The following is a 12,980-nucleotide window of genomic DNA, read 5'->3' as shown; positions in this document are numbered from 1 at the left end:
AAAAATATCCGACAGGAAGTATTATTCTTGTTCTGCTAGGTCGTCAGGAGGGCCGACATTTTGTTAGCTTCTTAGCAAAATAAGCTGTCGAGGGCAGTCATCAGAGTTGCTCTTTGTCGCCTGACAGTTTAAGGCTGTTATCATGTGGTATGAAATTCTGCCTAGCTTCGCCATCATGACCGCGTGTCTGATCATCCCTGGCGTCGCCACCGCACAGATCCACAAGTTTACCAACGGAGGGAAGGTGAGGAGGATGCTGGATGCTAATGTAACACTGCTATGCTAACAAGTCAGATGTAGCTAAATATGCAGTCTGTTATTGTTTATGTACTCTGTAAACCACTTCATTAAAGATTATTGTTTTCCCTGTAGGAAAAGAGAATCGCTCGGGCTCCGTGGCAATGGTACCTGATGGAGAGAGACAAGCGAGTGTCAGGAACAGGACAGTACTTTGACTCCAAGGTGAGTGTCCATGTGTCAATAGTGATAAAACATTTCCTTGCAAAGAAAACTTGCATACTTTGAATTGTGCATATTTTCCAAAGAAAACTTATAGTTTTTTAGTATTTTAAACTAATTGTATTACCCTCCAGCTAGCCACTGACATTACAAGTGTTTTATTTATCAAACATATTGACCTCAGTGGTGTGTACATTTTCAGAAAAGACACACAATATATGTGTAAAAACAGGCAACAAAATACTGTTTCATGGAGCAACATCTACAACAAAAGTCTAGAGTAATGATGGCATTATATTTAGGTGGTGTATTTCCAACTAAACCCATCATTTCAGAGCATTAGTCTTCCATCTGAAAGTGACGTGTTCTGAATCGACTGCACATTTGGCACACTATTATTTTCCTGTTATAAAGTAAATTAAAGAAAAAGTAGTATCATACATCTATATATGAAATGTAAAATGCTTTGCGATGTTAATAGCAACAACTAATGATGTTATTGAGGTAACTGGATACTAATACATACGTTAGCTCACCAATCATTTAATTTAAGCAAACAATGCAAAAATAAAAGCATAATTATTAGTTTGACTATTACTACAGAATACTACAATTCACCGCAGTAAATACATTGAGTATGCCGGTACAAGCCTAAGTGGTACCAATACAAGAAGACAAAAGAAATAAGTAAACAGAAAAGAACAACAACAGAAAAGATTGTTAAATTCATTAAGATAATTTAGTATTTTCTTGCATTATGATAGGGGATTGAAATGTTTTCCTAATGCATTTTTTCCCCAAATATTAAAATAGCTTTTAAACTGTCCATACCAGCAGAATTTGCACATAAAACACACTTAAACAGGCTTGATTAACAAACAAGAGCATATGTTTATTGTAAAAAAACAAACAAACAAAAAAACACCCTGCACACCCACACAGGTCTTTTTATATTTGGTTAATTGCTCAGGTTGAAGATGAGTGGAGCTATGCTAGACATTACATGAGGTTTAAAGCTGTTAGAAATGAGAGAATAAGAGTTGATGATCTTTTTTTTTATTTATTTTTTTCCTCAACAGGGACTTGAGAACATCCACTGATGACGAGGAAAATGAAGTCCCCGATCAGAAGAAAGTTTTTCGTTGTACGTCAAATAAATTACATTTAACATTCAGTTGTTTGTTTTCAGTCTTTTAAGGCTGTTGTCCTTGTTATCAATTAAAACTATTCCATACTGGAAATCTTGCGAGGCTCATATGTTAAATTTCAAAAGACGAGAGATTGTTGCTCTAATATAATAAATACTTTACACCTGGTTATATGTTGTGGAGCTTCTATTAACTGTAGATGTCATGTCACTTGTACAGGTGATAATGTCTCACCTGAGGAATAGATCAGTATCTGTAGTGAGGCTAGTAATAGTTCATCTTAAATGTCTCTTCCTAGTCTAAAGGCCTCATCACAGTCAGCAGAAACAAACTGCCTGCCATTAGACCTGACACCATTGGTCGATTTTATCAAGTAGCTGATCTACAGAAAACTAATCGCTAACTATTTTTATAATCTGTTAATCATTTAGGTCATTTATTATCCAAAAAGCGAAACAAATAACTGGTTCCAGTTATCACATCTGAGAATTTGCTGCTGTTCTGTTTTATTTTATTGTCAACTGAATATCTTTTGGGCTGTTCAGACAACACAAGCACATGAAGACATCAGCCAGGGCTTTGAGAAGTTGTTTTTCAGAATTTGATAGACATTCATCAAGTCAACAAATAATCATTGCAGCCTGGCCAGACACCATGTCCACATTGAAAGAGTCACCCCTGTTGAATTACTGTCCCCATCCAAAATATCTCATCAGTGTCTGAACAAGAAACATACTGGATTTTACCAACATGTACCAGCTCCAGTTAGTTGGCTGAAACAAGCTGAAATATTTCCTGTAGTAGATTAGGTCATATGAATTGGCATAATATTAAATATTGCTGTAATTCTGTGGTTCTGAAACAGGACTTTAGGGTCATCATATGTGGTAAAAGATAAATCTGAGAGGTCACTAAATGATCCACAAAATAGGACAACAGAAAACATTTATGCTACACAAAATAACATTTCATTTCTCAGGCATTTCTCTCAACTTTGCTTGGAAATATTTATCTCAGAGCAACCAAACTTGTGAAAAGAAATGTGAAAACCACAAGATGACTTGATAATGAAATTTTATTTATGGTTCTGACCAGGATCATTTGCTAAAATGTACAAGAAAAAAAATAATGAAACAATTGAAAGGAAAGACCAGTTCCAGTGAGTAAATAGGATGGATAATAATAATACAACTGATTACCATTTCAGACACATTTCTTTACAATAAAATCCTCCCTACACACTGCACATTCCTTTAAAGCTGAATGTGGTTATCCTCCAAAACAAATAAAACTTTACTCTTAAGTCACAAAAACAAAAGATGTCCAGTAAAGGGTGATCTAAGAAATGTGACGTTCACTTCTCCTCCTTGCCTTTGGTTTTCCGGTAAACCATCTCCCTGAAGCTGGACAGGATCTTGCTCTCTCTCTTCCTCCTCTCCTCCTGGTTGAAGGATGCCAAAGCTCTCTTTTCATCTGCACTGTAGATCTGGTTCTCCTTTCTCAGACGCACAGCCTCCATACGACGATGTCTGCAGGGGTCACGTTCGAAATTTGTCAGTAACACAGTAATGACAAGATGGACCAGTATACAATATTTTATATATGTGCATAATCACAGTAATTAAAACACGCAAGCTTGTTTGAAACCACGGCACCATCCCAAACACATACTGAAATCTATTTTCTACAATAATATGATATATTTGCAGAGGTGGCTGGAGGCAAAATGTAATTCAAGTTTTCACATTAGGTTGTGTGATCAGTCACCTTCATTTAAGTCATGCATTTCTTTTTCCAGTGAGGCCTTGGTAGTTAAAGTGAATTTTTAACTGTGATAAAGGAAAAATTGGTGGATTCACTGCATCCTACCGATACAAGTCGTATCGTGGTGTTTATAGTTCCATTTGTAAACACTGCGTACCTGCTGCCGCTCATCACATAGCCAGACTTCTCAAAGTTTGCGATCTCGTCACTGGTGAGACCGATCTCTCCTCTTCTAGGGATACGTTTGCCTGCTTTCACGTACTCCGCCATCGCAGCACCTTCACCTGGCAACAGTGCATGGCCAAAACTGGAAGGAGAGGGAAAATTAAAACAATTAGGCAACATTTACCTAAGGAGAAACAAATTTACTTTAGGCAGAAATAAATACTACAAACCAAAAGATTTTGAATGTGCTTCTTCTTCTTAAACCTTTTCATACAGCTGCTAGTAATGTTATTAAGACAACTTCTAGGTCTGCAGTTAATGATTATTTTCATTTTTATCCTGCAGATTTTCTATTTTCTTGATTAATTGTCTGGCCTACAACATGTCAGAAAATGGACATCACAAGTTCCCAAGCTGACCTTTTAAAATCTCTTGGTTTGTTCAACAAACTGTCGAAAACCTATAAATATTCAGTTTACTATCAAAGAATTTAAGAAGCCGGAACCACTACATTTACAAGACTTAGAGTCTACAGCCTTGTCTCTTGAGGTATATGTTTAGCAGGTAAGTATTTTACCACATTAACGTTCTGAGTTTAGCGAGTTAGCATGCTAAAAAGTATTGGACAAAATTGAAATTATTGACCTGATGATGGAACTACATCAGGCGATCCAAATTATTACAATTATAACCCTGAGGGGGGACATGAATGTGCTAATCTTCAAGGCAATCCATCCAGCAGATGTCGAGACATTTCAGTCCCAACCATAAAAGTCAACCTCAGGGTGGCGCTAGAAGAAAAGTCAGGTTATCCCCAAAGTCATAAGGATTCATCGTCTGGGAACCACGAATGTCTGGACTAAAATGTTGTGCAAATAGATGTTGAGATATTATTATTATTATATTAATAGTTTATTTGTATAGGGACAGATACAAAAAACATAGATTATTACATAAAAAATAATCTGATGCCTGTATCACATTGTTTATAGCCGTGGCTAATTTGCAAAACACCTGTCCCTAGAAGGGCTTTTAACAGTTAAGATAGTGAAAGAGTAAAAATTTACAGTGAATACAATAAAATGTCCAGAAACCAGTTAGCACCAATAAGAGTTAGTGTAGTAAATAAACACATTCATTCGAGCTCACACAGATGCACACCTCACATACACACAGATATACATTTCATATGGCATGATCACACCACTGCTTGCTTGTTTTTTGAAGGTGGAAAGTTTAGTTAAAGTCTTTATATTTGTAGGAAGACATTTCCACAGATTGGCTCCTTTCACAGAAAAAACTTTTTGGGCAAAAGATGTTTTATGAAATGGAACTTTACACATGTAGCAGCTCTTGTTGATCTGAAGGGTTCCAGCCTGTTCAAAAATTTACAAGGTGGCTCAAGTGCAAGTCCAGTCAAACATTTAAAAAACAACTTTATATGTCTAAGATTAACAAAATTAACAAAGTTTAAGATTTTATGTTTAGTAAATTTAACAGTGATGGAATCAAATGGGCTTTTTATCTAAAATGTTTAGGGCACGATTATAAAGCCCCTCAATAAGCTTTAGGGTAGTTTGGCTGGTCTGGGACCAAACAGTACGACAGGTGGGACAGGATCATAGTGTTCAGAAAGACATGAGCACATTCAAATGTCAGACAGCTCCTGATCATTCTGAAACAATTCATACTGGCCTTCATTTTTCTTGAGATGTTTTTGATATGACTTTTAAAGTTTAGCTGAGAATCTAAAATCACTCCTCAACATTTTTCTTGTTCTACCTGATCGATGAGTTCGCTATTCATTTTGATGTTAATGTAATTTGTTGTCCGAGTTCTTTTTATAGAAATATAGAAATATAGAAATATATATATATATATATATATATATAATAGTTTTCTTCAGATTAAGTGTTAGACAGGATTTGTTTAGCCAATTAAACACATTCTCAAGACTTTTGGTCATTGTACTGCCAATAACAGCAGGGCTTTTGCTGGACACATAAACCACAGTGTTATCGGCATACATCTGAAGGCCAACTTCAGGACGCTTGTTCACATACAGGCTGAAGAAAAAAGGCCCCAGTTTGGTTCCCTGAGGGATTCCGGTCTTAATTTTACATGGGGCAGATTTTATATGATCAATAACTACATATTGTTCTCGGCCTTGTAAGTATGACTCGAACCATGATAATGCCTGGTGTGATATGTTAAAGGATGACAGTTTTGAGATAAGACGGCTATGGTTTACTGTATCGAATGCCCTCTTTAAGTCCAGGAATACTGCAGCCACGATGTTTCCTTTATCAAGCGGCTGCACAATATCTTCCAATAATGCGCAGATGGCTGATTCAGTGGAATGGTTCTGTCTGAAACCATACTGTTGAGGGTGTATATATTGATGTGTTTCTAAATATTCAGTTAGTTGTTCTGAAATGATTTTTTCTAGTATTTTCGACATTACTGGAACTAGACTTATTGGTCGATAGTTACTGACGTCTGCGGTATTCCCGGACTTAAAGATGGGTTTAACCAGTGCCTTTTTCCAAGCATCTGGAAATATTCCAGTTTTAATAGAGACATTTATAATGTGGGTCAAAGGTTGGATGATAATTTGAGCATATTTTTTGAGGAAAGCTGCGTCTATGTTGTAGTTGACTTTGGATAAAGTGGTATTCAGGTCTGAAATAGTTTTCAATACCACTGCCTGATCCACTGCTCTAATTTTAAAGGAATTCTCATTTGCTGATGATAGTATGTTTAAGTTGCTACTATTGGGCTCGCTATCTGAAAATTTAGAAGCAACATCTTGTATGGATTTAATGAAAAATTGATTAAAAAAGCATCAGCAACAATTTCCGTTAGCTTCAGTTAGAATTTTAATATAATAGTTTGCTTAAGAGTTGCACAATTCTTTTACTACTTGATTTCGTAAACCTTTAAATAACTTCAGGTCTGTGTCAAATCTGGTTTTAAGGTTGTTTTTTTAGAGCAAAATCTCTTTTTTTAATTAGCTGTCGCACTGCATCACTTACCCATGGAAGTTGTACTTGTCTTTGTGGCCTTTTGCATTGTTTTAAGAACTTATTTAAAATATTACTCATTGTAGAAGTAAATATATCACATCACTCATTCACTTGACTATGTTGTGAGACTTCATCCCAATTAGTGTTTGCTAACTCATTCTCAAATTTATTAAGATCCTTGCGGGGAATTGTTAACTACTTTGTTGTCTTTTCGTCATTTTTATATTCAGTTAGATGCTTTGAGAGTTTTCTGGAAATTAATATCATGTTATGATCGGATAAGCCACACACCAAATTGTATGTTTTTAAGACTCTTTCAGGCTTATTTGAGAAAACTAATTCTATTACCGTCTGTGATGTTTTTGTCAGGCGAGTGGGTCCATTTATAAATTGATGAATCATATTTTGATGTTAGTTCTTTGAGTTGTTTCCTACTGGATTTATTTAGCCAATTAACATTAGTGTCTCCATAAATAAGGACCTCTCTTGTTAGGTTTAAAAGATTTGAAAATGTTTTCTAAATTTTGATAGAAAGTTTGTAGGCAACTAGATGGTGGGTTATACACCACAGGGATGTTAAACATCATGCTGCATGTAAAGCAACATTTACACATAGACTTTCAACTGAATGAGATTAATCTAATTGGACTTTCTTGGTCTTAAAGGGGTCTTTAATGTAAACCAGAACTCCTCCTCCTCCTCCTCCTTAGGACAAGTGATCCAAATGTTAGCAGCAGCAGAAGCCACACCAAACAGGTGAATAGCAGGTCTGAACGCTGACGCTGTTTGTTTGCTCCACGCCGGCATTTCACTTGTTGATGTTGTTTGTTCTTCTTACTTGCGGCTTCTGGTTTATTGACATATTCACGTATTTGCTGCTTATTAATCTTGGTGTCAGTAGAAAGTCTATCAGAGTGCAAAAGCAGGAGGAGCACGGAGCCCAACCAACCGTGCGCCATCTTGCTATTTTTGATTAACTGTTCGTCACAAGTTATGTAAAAAAACTTCAACCTGCTTTTGAATTTGTATTTATCGTCTGGGCACCGTGAATGTCAGGACAAAATGTCATGGCAACCTAATCAAATCATCAAACTGTTGTTGAGATATTTCAGTCTGGACCAAAGTGGTGGACACAGCCATCCATAGAGAGATGGCCGTGTCCACCACATGGCTAGCATGGCTTACAATTCCATTATTATTAATTAAATGGTTGCAGATTGATTTTCTGATAATAAACCAATAGAATAATTGTCCAATCATTTCAGCTCTACCAACTGTACATAACCTAAGATTGTGTAATAACTTGCTTTGCTTTTCACTCTAGCGTATACATGTGGTCACTGACATGTTTTCTGTCTCCACAACAGATTTGACACAGTCGATCGTATCATTTCTTTCTAGTTTTTCCAGAAACAGAAGAATAACAGCCTCCTGATGAACTGCACTGAAACCAAAAAGAATTATAGTAGAAAGTTGTCTTCTTGGCATTGATGGAAAACATAACCTGTCAGCTTCATGACTCCTGCTTGTTCTCAGACAACCTCTGCAGTGTTTTTATTGTGGAAATTCTAAGTTGCAGTGATGTAAAGTTCAACAGTAATGTAAGATTAAATACAAATGTGAAATAGACTCACTCCAAAGGTCTGTCGTCCTGGGACATATGGGTGAGTGGCGCTTCAGGCCCAACCACATGTTCGTCCATGCAGGTTTTCTCCACCCACATCACCGCGTTAGGATCCTCCTCCTCTTCCTCCTCTGACTCTTCACTACTAGAGTTGCTGGACTCCTTGCGGCTCTTCTTCGCCTTTTTCTTCTTGGACTTCTTAGACCTGTTAGTAAACACGTAACGGTTGGTTAATCAAAACGTCCCCTTCTGTGTGAATGAAGTTGTCGTGTAGCTGCATATCGGCGCTTACTTTTTGCTCTTCTTTTTCTTTTTCTTCTTCTTTACTTCTTCTTCTGCAAGATAAAAACACAACAGTTCAGCTGGTGAACTGAAAAAGACTGAGCTTTCTTAAATGAATCGTAATTTTGATTGTCTTACCATCTGAATCGGATTGCAGCTCACTATCCTCTGAGTGCTTTTTGTTCTTTCTTTTCTTGGATTTCTTCCTCTTCTTTTTCTTCCTCTTCTCTTCTGCGAATGACAGACAGACTTCCTTGTAAATTCAAACTCCATATAATATTAACGTCATGTATTTATGTTCAAACACGGTATGGGCTGTACCTTCTGAGCTCGATTCTGAGCTGCTGTTTTTCTCGTCTTCAACCGGAGTGAATTCATCAGAGCTGGTGGAGACAAAAGAAAGAGATTCATTTCTGCACCCAAATACAACATATAATCCAATATAGAAAGCCTAAGTCCCTCCCTTCCACTTCTGCCCCGCTGAGAAAATCTGTACAGTAGTCAACAGCGAGAGGCAACAAATGTTTTGATCCCGTTTGAATTGTGCCCCGATTTACACATCTGACATTTATCAATTCAAAATCTAATTTTGTCCATCAAGAAAGTCAGTTTGTCTTAAAACAGTAAAGTAATATTTAGTTTTGTGTATCTCTCATCTCGCACAATATACAACACTAACATGTTAATGCTGTGATGATAGCTAACAGAGGAGAGACTCTTGACTTACTCTGGCTCCTTCACTCTTGGTGAATATCCCCAAACTTCAGGACAACCTAGCTCACCGATCCTCTCCCGCTCCTGCAGACGCCTGTAACAGCAAGACAGACAGATGCAGTCTAAACAAGTTTTCATCCAGGTAACAGGTGACATACGGCTCATGTATTACGCTCAGGGTCACTAGCAGACCCCAAAAAGTAAAATGCACTCTGCACTTTCAAGTTATAGCTCTTTGCCTCTGTCTCACTTCTAGTCAGGGTGATGACAGCTGGCTGATGGAGTCAGAACTATGTTTACAGAACATACAGTCTCTGGAGTGAAAATACATGAGACCATTAGATTTTAACGTGACATAGGTAATGCATTGGAGGCTATTAATGACAGTTAATGATAAACGTGTAGGCAAAGCCCATTCACACTAAGGGAAAGGCAGAGAAATAAATATTTCGGATGAAAGAAGGTTCGGACAGATTTGGTTTGGCAGTACGCTCTGTGTCTGCACACTGTATGCTGTTAGCTGTCTCCTTGGCCGAGCATTAATATACAATGCTGCGTAAGTCATCATGAGTCTCCGAGACCTTCTTCATCACACGTGACACCTGGCTCATTTTATTTTCACAACAAATAACTGGTTGTGTTAAAATAAACGAAGAATAAGTTTTTATGTGGGAAAACCTTTGAGGAATACTTCCTATCGGCTCCTCTATTTGTATAAAACCTGCCTGAAAAAATACATCTCTGTACGATCAGCAGAAGAGCATTCAACAACTCAATTTCAGCAGTGTTGGAAAATACCCGCATTGATATTTCGATAATGATTTCAACCTAGTCCTTGTCAAGAGAACGTTTGACTAATACGGCACATTTGTCAAGAGACGAGTTGTCTGAACATTTAAAGTAAGCAAGCTCTTTTAGGATACTTTTTTCACAGCTTTTGACGGCAGGTAATGCTGAAACACATACAGCAGCCGAAAGCAGAAAATCAGTCTGTGACCCTAAAGACTTGCTGGTTACAGATTTACACCATTCTAAACTTCATACTCAAAGTCTTCTAGCCGTCTGTCTGATTAAGGCATGTTTCTTTGGGCTGTGGAAAGCAAAATATCACAGTTAACTGTGTCGAAACCCTTTGAAAGATCGAGAAATATTCAAAGGGATTATTTGCCATAAAGCGCAGTTTCCATGCACAGATTATATTATTCTTTTTCAGATGATTTATAAGTCCCTTGAAAAATTTTTTTTTTTTTGAAAAAGCGTATGAGAATTTTGACTGCGTGATAATCAGAAAAATTGAGGGATCCTCCGCTTTAAATAATGAAATGACTTTAGCTAACTTTAAAAGTTCAGGCCCAATAGCAACGCTACAAAAACGCGAGTCAAGGGTTTGATTATATCGTATTTCTCAACATGTAAATTTGTTTATTTGTGTAGGATTACAGATTCTAAGTTTAAGGAGGCGTTGGTAAAATTTTTATTTAATCTGTTTTTCTATCTAAAAATATTTTGTAAAAAAGGAGTGGGATGTGGCTTATTTGGGTCTAACCTATTGTTATTTGATTTTTTGAGACAATGCAAAAGAATATTCATAAATGTCGTTTCAAAAGGCCGTTCCCAAAAAGCAACAGCATTTTTTTTGTAAATGTCTCCTCATGATTACTATTATCAAGCTTTGATTTTTGCATTTGTTACCTGGCAATAAAAGCCTCCTGTCTCTGTCTCTGAGCATCGTCCCTCTGCTGCTCGTAGTAGTAGTCGTCTTTGGAGCTCCCGTGTTTTCCCGGAGCGTCGCGCTGCTCGGGCCAGTGGTTGTGGCTGCTGCTGCTGCTGCTGTTGTTGGTGTTGTTGTTGTTGTTGGTGTGCCGCTCTCTGGACCGGGACCGTGACCGGCTCCGGTGGGGGCTTCCTATGCGGATCCGTCTGAGGGTTTTTGCCTCTTTGAATCGGCGCTCCCGCTCCTCGCATTCCCTCTCCCTGTTGCGTGGCTTCGGGAGTTTGGGGCCAAAGCTATCCGGAGACAGGCTCCGTTCACGGCTGTCCCCGCGGTTGCGGCTGCGGGAACGAGTCCGGGGTCTCCGGCTCCGAGGGCTCCGAGGCTCCCCGCCGCCGTCAGAGCTCGAGCGGTCAGACATTGGCATACTTACTGACTGCTTCAGACTCACACGGACACTATGGGACACACTAGATAACACGTTCAGATTAACGGAGATATTAACATGCGCTCATGTTTCTTCTCTTTTCTGTAGTACGCAATCAAAGCGTCTAATAACAGGAAGTCCCGATCCGTCCGTTCCCAAACAGAAACCGGTCTTCCTGAACACGTATAAGCACAAAGTTCCGCTTGAACTTTGTTACAAGACATTTTAGTATGTCTAATAAATATAAAAAAGTTTCTGAAGAGTCCAATTATTTATTTATTACCTGCAGCCTCTTAAAAACATATTATTTAGAAACTCTAGTTTATACTGACTGTTAATGGTTGTCACTATTTTAAGACATTTAGCTAAATAAGATCTACTTGTTTACATTATAACGTTACAAATGCATTTTGTGTCATGTGGACAATTTATAGTAAACATAAATTATTTTATTATTTAATTACAGACTTTGTTTTATAACTGCATCAGGTATTTGTTGTGTATTTTATGTGCTCATTATTTTTATGTGTTCTGATGTCTGAAAAGCACATCATGTTGTGCTTTAACACTTTGACATTACCTGTTTTGTTTGTTATCACGACAGTAGCTGTTTCAGTACTTCAGTCTTCAATAAGTGATTCATTGACAATGCGAGCACAAACTGCAAACAAATGGCCTATGTCTTGAAAATTGTATGTTGTACACAGCCAACACAAAGGTAGGACATGTTACAGAGCAAGATGAGAAGAAATATTAAATTGCTTAGCTTAATGAAATATTAAGGTATGTAGGTATTTGATATTGAGTTCAGAGTCAGTAGGCTACTTTTTGGGGTGTAAGTTTACCTGACATATTATAAAAAGAGAAATAGATATTTATTTGTCCTTTTCTTGTTGTTGTTTTTCAAATCAAAGAGATTTCAGACTTAATGTTTGCATTAAGAATTTGCTTGCTCTTTAGTGTTTGGGACCCTCTTAACTGGATATGCTTTATTGCCCCAAATCACATTAATTCATTCATGCTAATATTTCTTCAACAAAGGTGAACTACAGAACCATGTTAACTGTTACCGTGCTTGCCATGTGGTGCTGTTAACATAAGCTCAAAACGGAATAACACATGAAGGCAAAGCCCAAAATAAATGGGGATTCAAACTATGTTTCTTTGCAGACTTGAACATTGTTCCATTGCTGGTTGTAGACTGTGACTCCACTAAAAAGGAAAGGGGTGGTGGCCGGATACAAATTCACACAGAAACTGAATGGGTGGTAAGGATCCTTCATGTTGACATTGTAAGCACTCACTTATGCTGCATCAAACAGGTCCAAGACGTACCAATGGTTTATACATAAAATGACAGCCACATTTTGTGATGCAGCTATTGACATCACAACCACAAAGGGGCAAATCAATCAAAATTAGAAATGGCTCTTTCTGAGATGCAAGCCATGATGTTAGCTCACTGGAAAGAAGCCAGTATGAATGAAGAGTATGAGAGATTGAATTGGGTGGGAGCTGTGTACTCTGGTAGCAACAGTTTCATGAGTGAGCACAGGAGTGCACAAGTGCCACTTTGGTGGACAGAAGCAGTTTCAACAAATGACACATAAGATCTGATGAAGCATGCACTGGACAGATGCATCAAACAAAAAATATAAAA

General features: G+C 37.6%; 2 protein-coding genes across 3 annotated transcripts; one reads left to right on the top strand and one right to left on the bottom strand.

Annotated features, from left to right (window-relative positions):
- Positions 1-26: 26 nt before the first annotated feature.
- On the top strand, positions 27-1,778 carry ndufa1 (NADH:ubiquinone oxidoreductase subunit A1). Of its 2 annotated transcripts, none has more exons than XM_038699451.1 (3): positions 27-268; positions 373-462; positions 1,539-1,778. In XM_038699451.1, exons 1-3 carry the CDS (start codon positions 143-145, stop codon positions 1,557-1,559), a joined length of 237 nt encoding a protein of 78 aa, XP_038555379.1. In that variant the 5' UTR covers positions 27-142; the 3' UTR covers positions 1,560-1,778. The 2 variants fall into 2 exon arrangements, with proteins under 2 accessions (XP_038555379.1, XP_038555380.1); XM_038699452.1 differs by having other exon boundaries at positions 34-244; positions 1,539-1,775.
- An 886-nt stretch (positions 1,779-2,664) lies between these two features.
- LOC119888748 (NFKB activating protein) lies at positions 2,665-11,479 on the bottom strand. The gene is made up of 8 exons (XM_038699446.1): positions 10,875-11,479; positions 9,196-9,276; positions 8,790-8,851; positions 8,607-8,699; positions 8,479-8,521; positions 8,197-8,391; positions 3,529-3,678; positions 2,665-3,136 (listed from the first exon to the last, which is right to left on the bottom strand). Exons 1-8 carry the CDS (start codon positions 11,318-11,320, stop codon positions 2,962-2,964), a joined length of 1,245 nt encoding a protein of 414 aa, XP_038555374.1. The 5' UTR covers positions 11,321-11,479; the 3' UTR covers positions 2,665-2,961.
- Between the last annotated feature and the right edge of the window lie 1,501 nt (positions 11,480-12,980).

Source organism: Micropterus salmoides, unplaced genomic scaffold (assembly GCF_014851395.1).
Source record: "Micropterus salmoides isolate LMB-PRFRI ecotype aquatic unplaced genomic scaffold, ASM1485139v1 Ms_hic_scaffold_5, whole genome shotgun sequence".
In the NCBI taxonomy this organism is placed as follows: Eukaryota; Metazoa; Chordata; class Actinopteri; order Centrarchiformes; family Centrarchidae; genus Micropterus; species Micropterus salmoides.
This window is presented reverse-complemented; position numbering and strand designations above follow the sequence as displayed.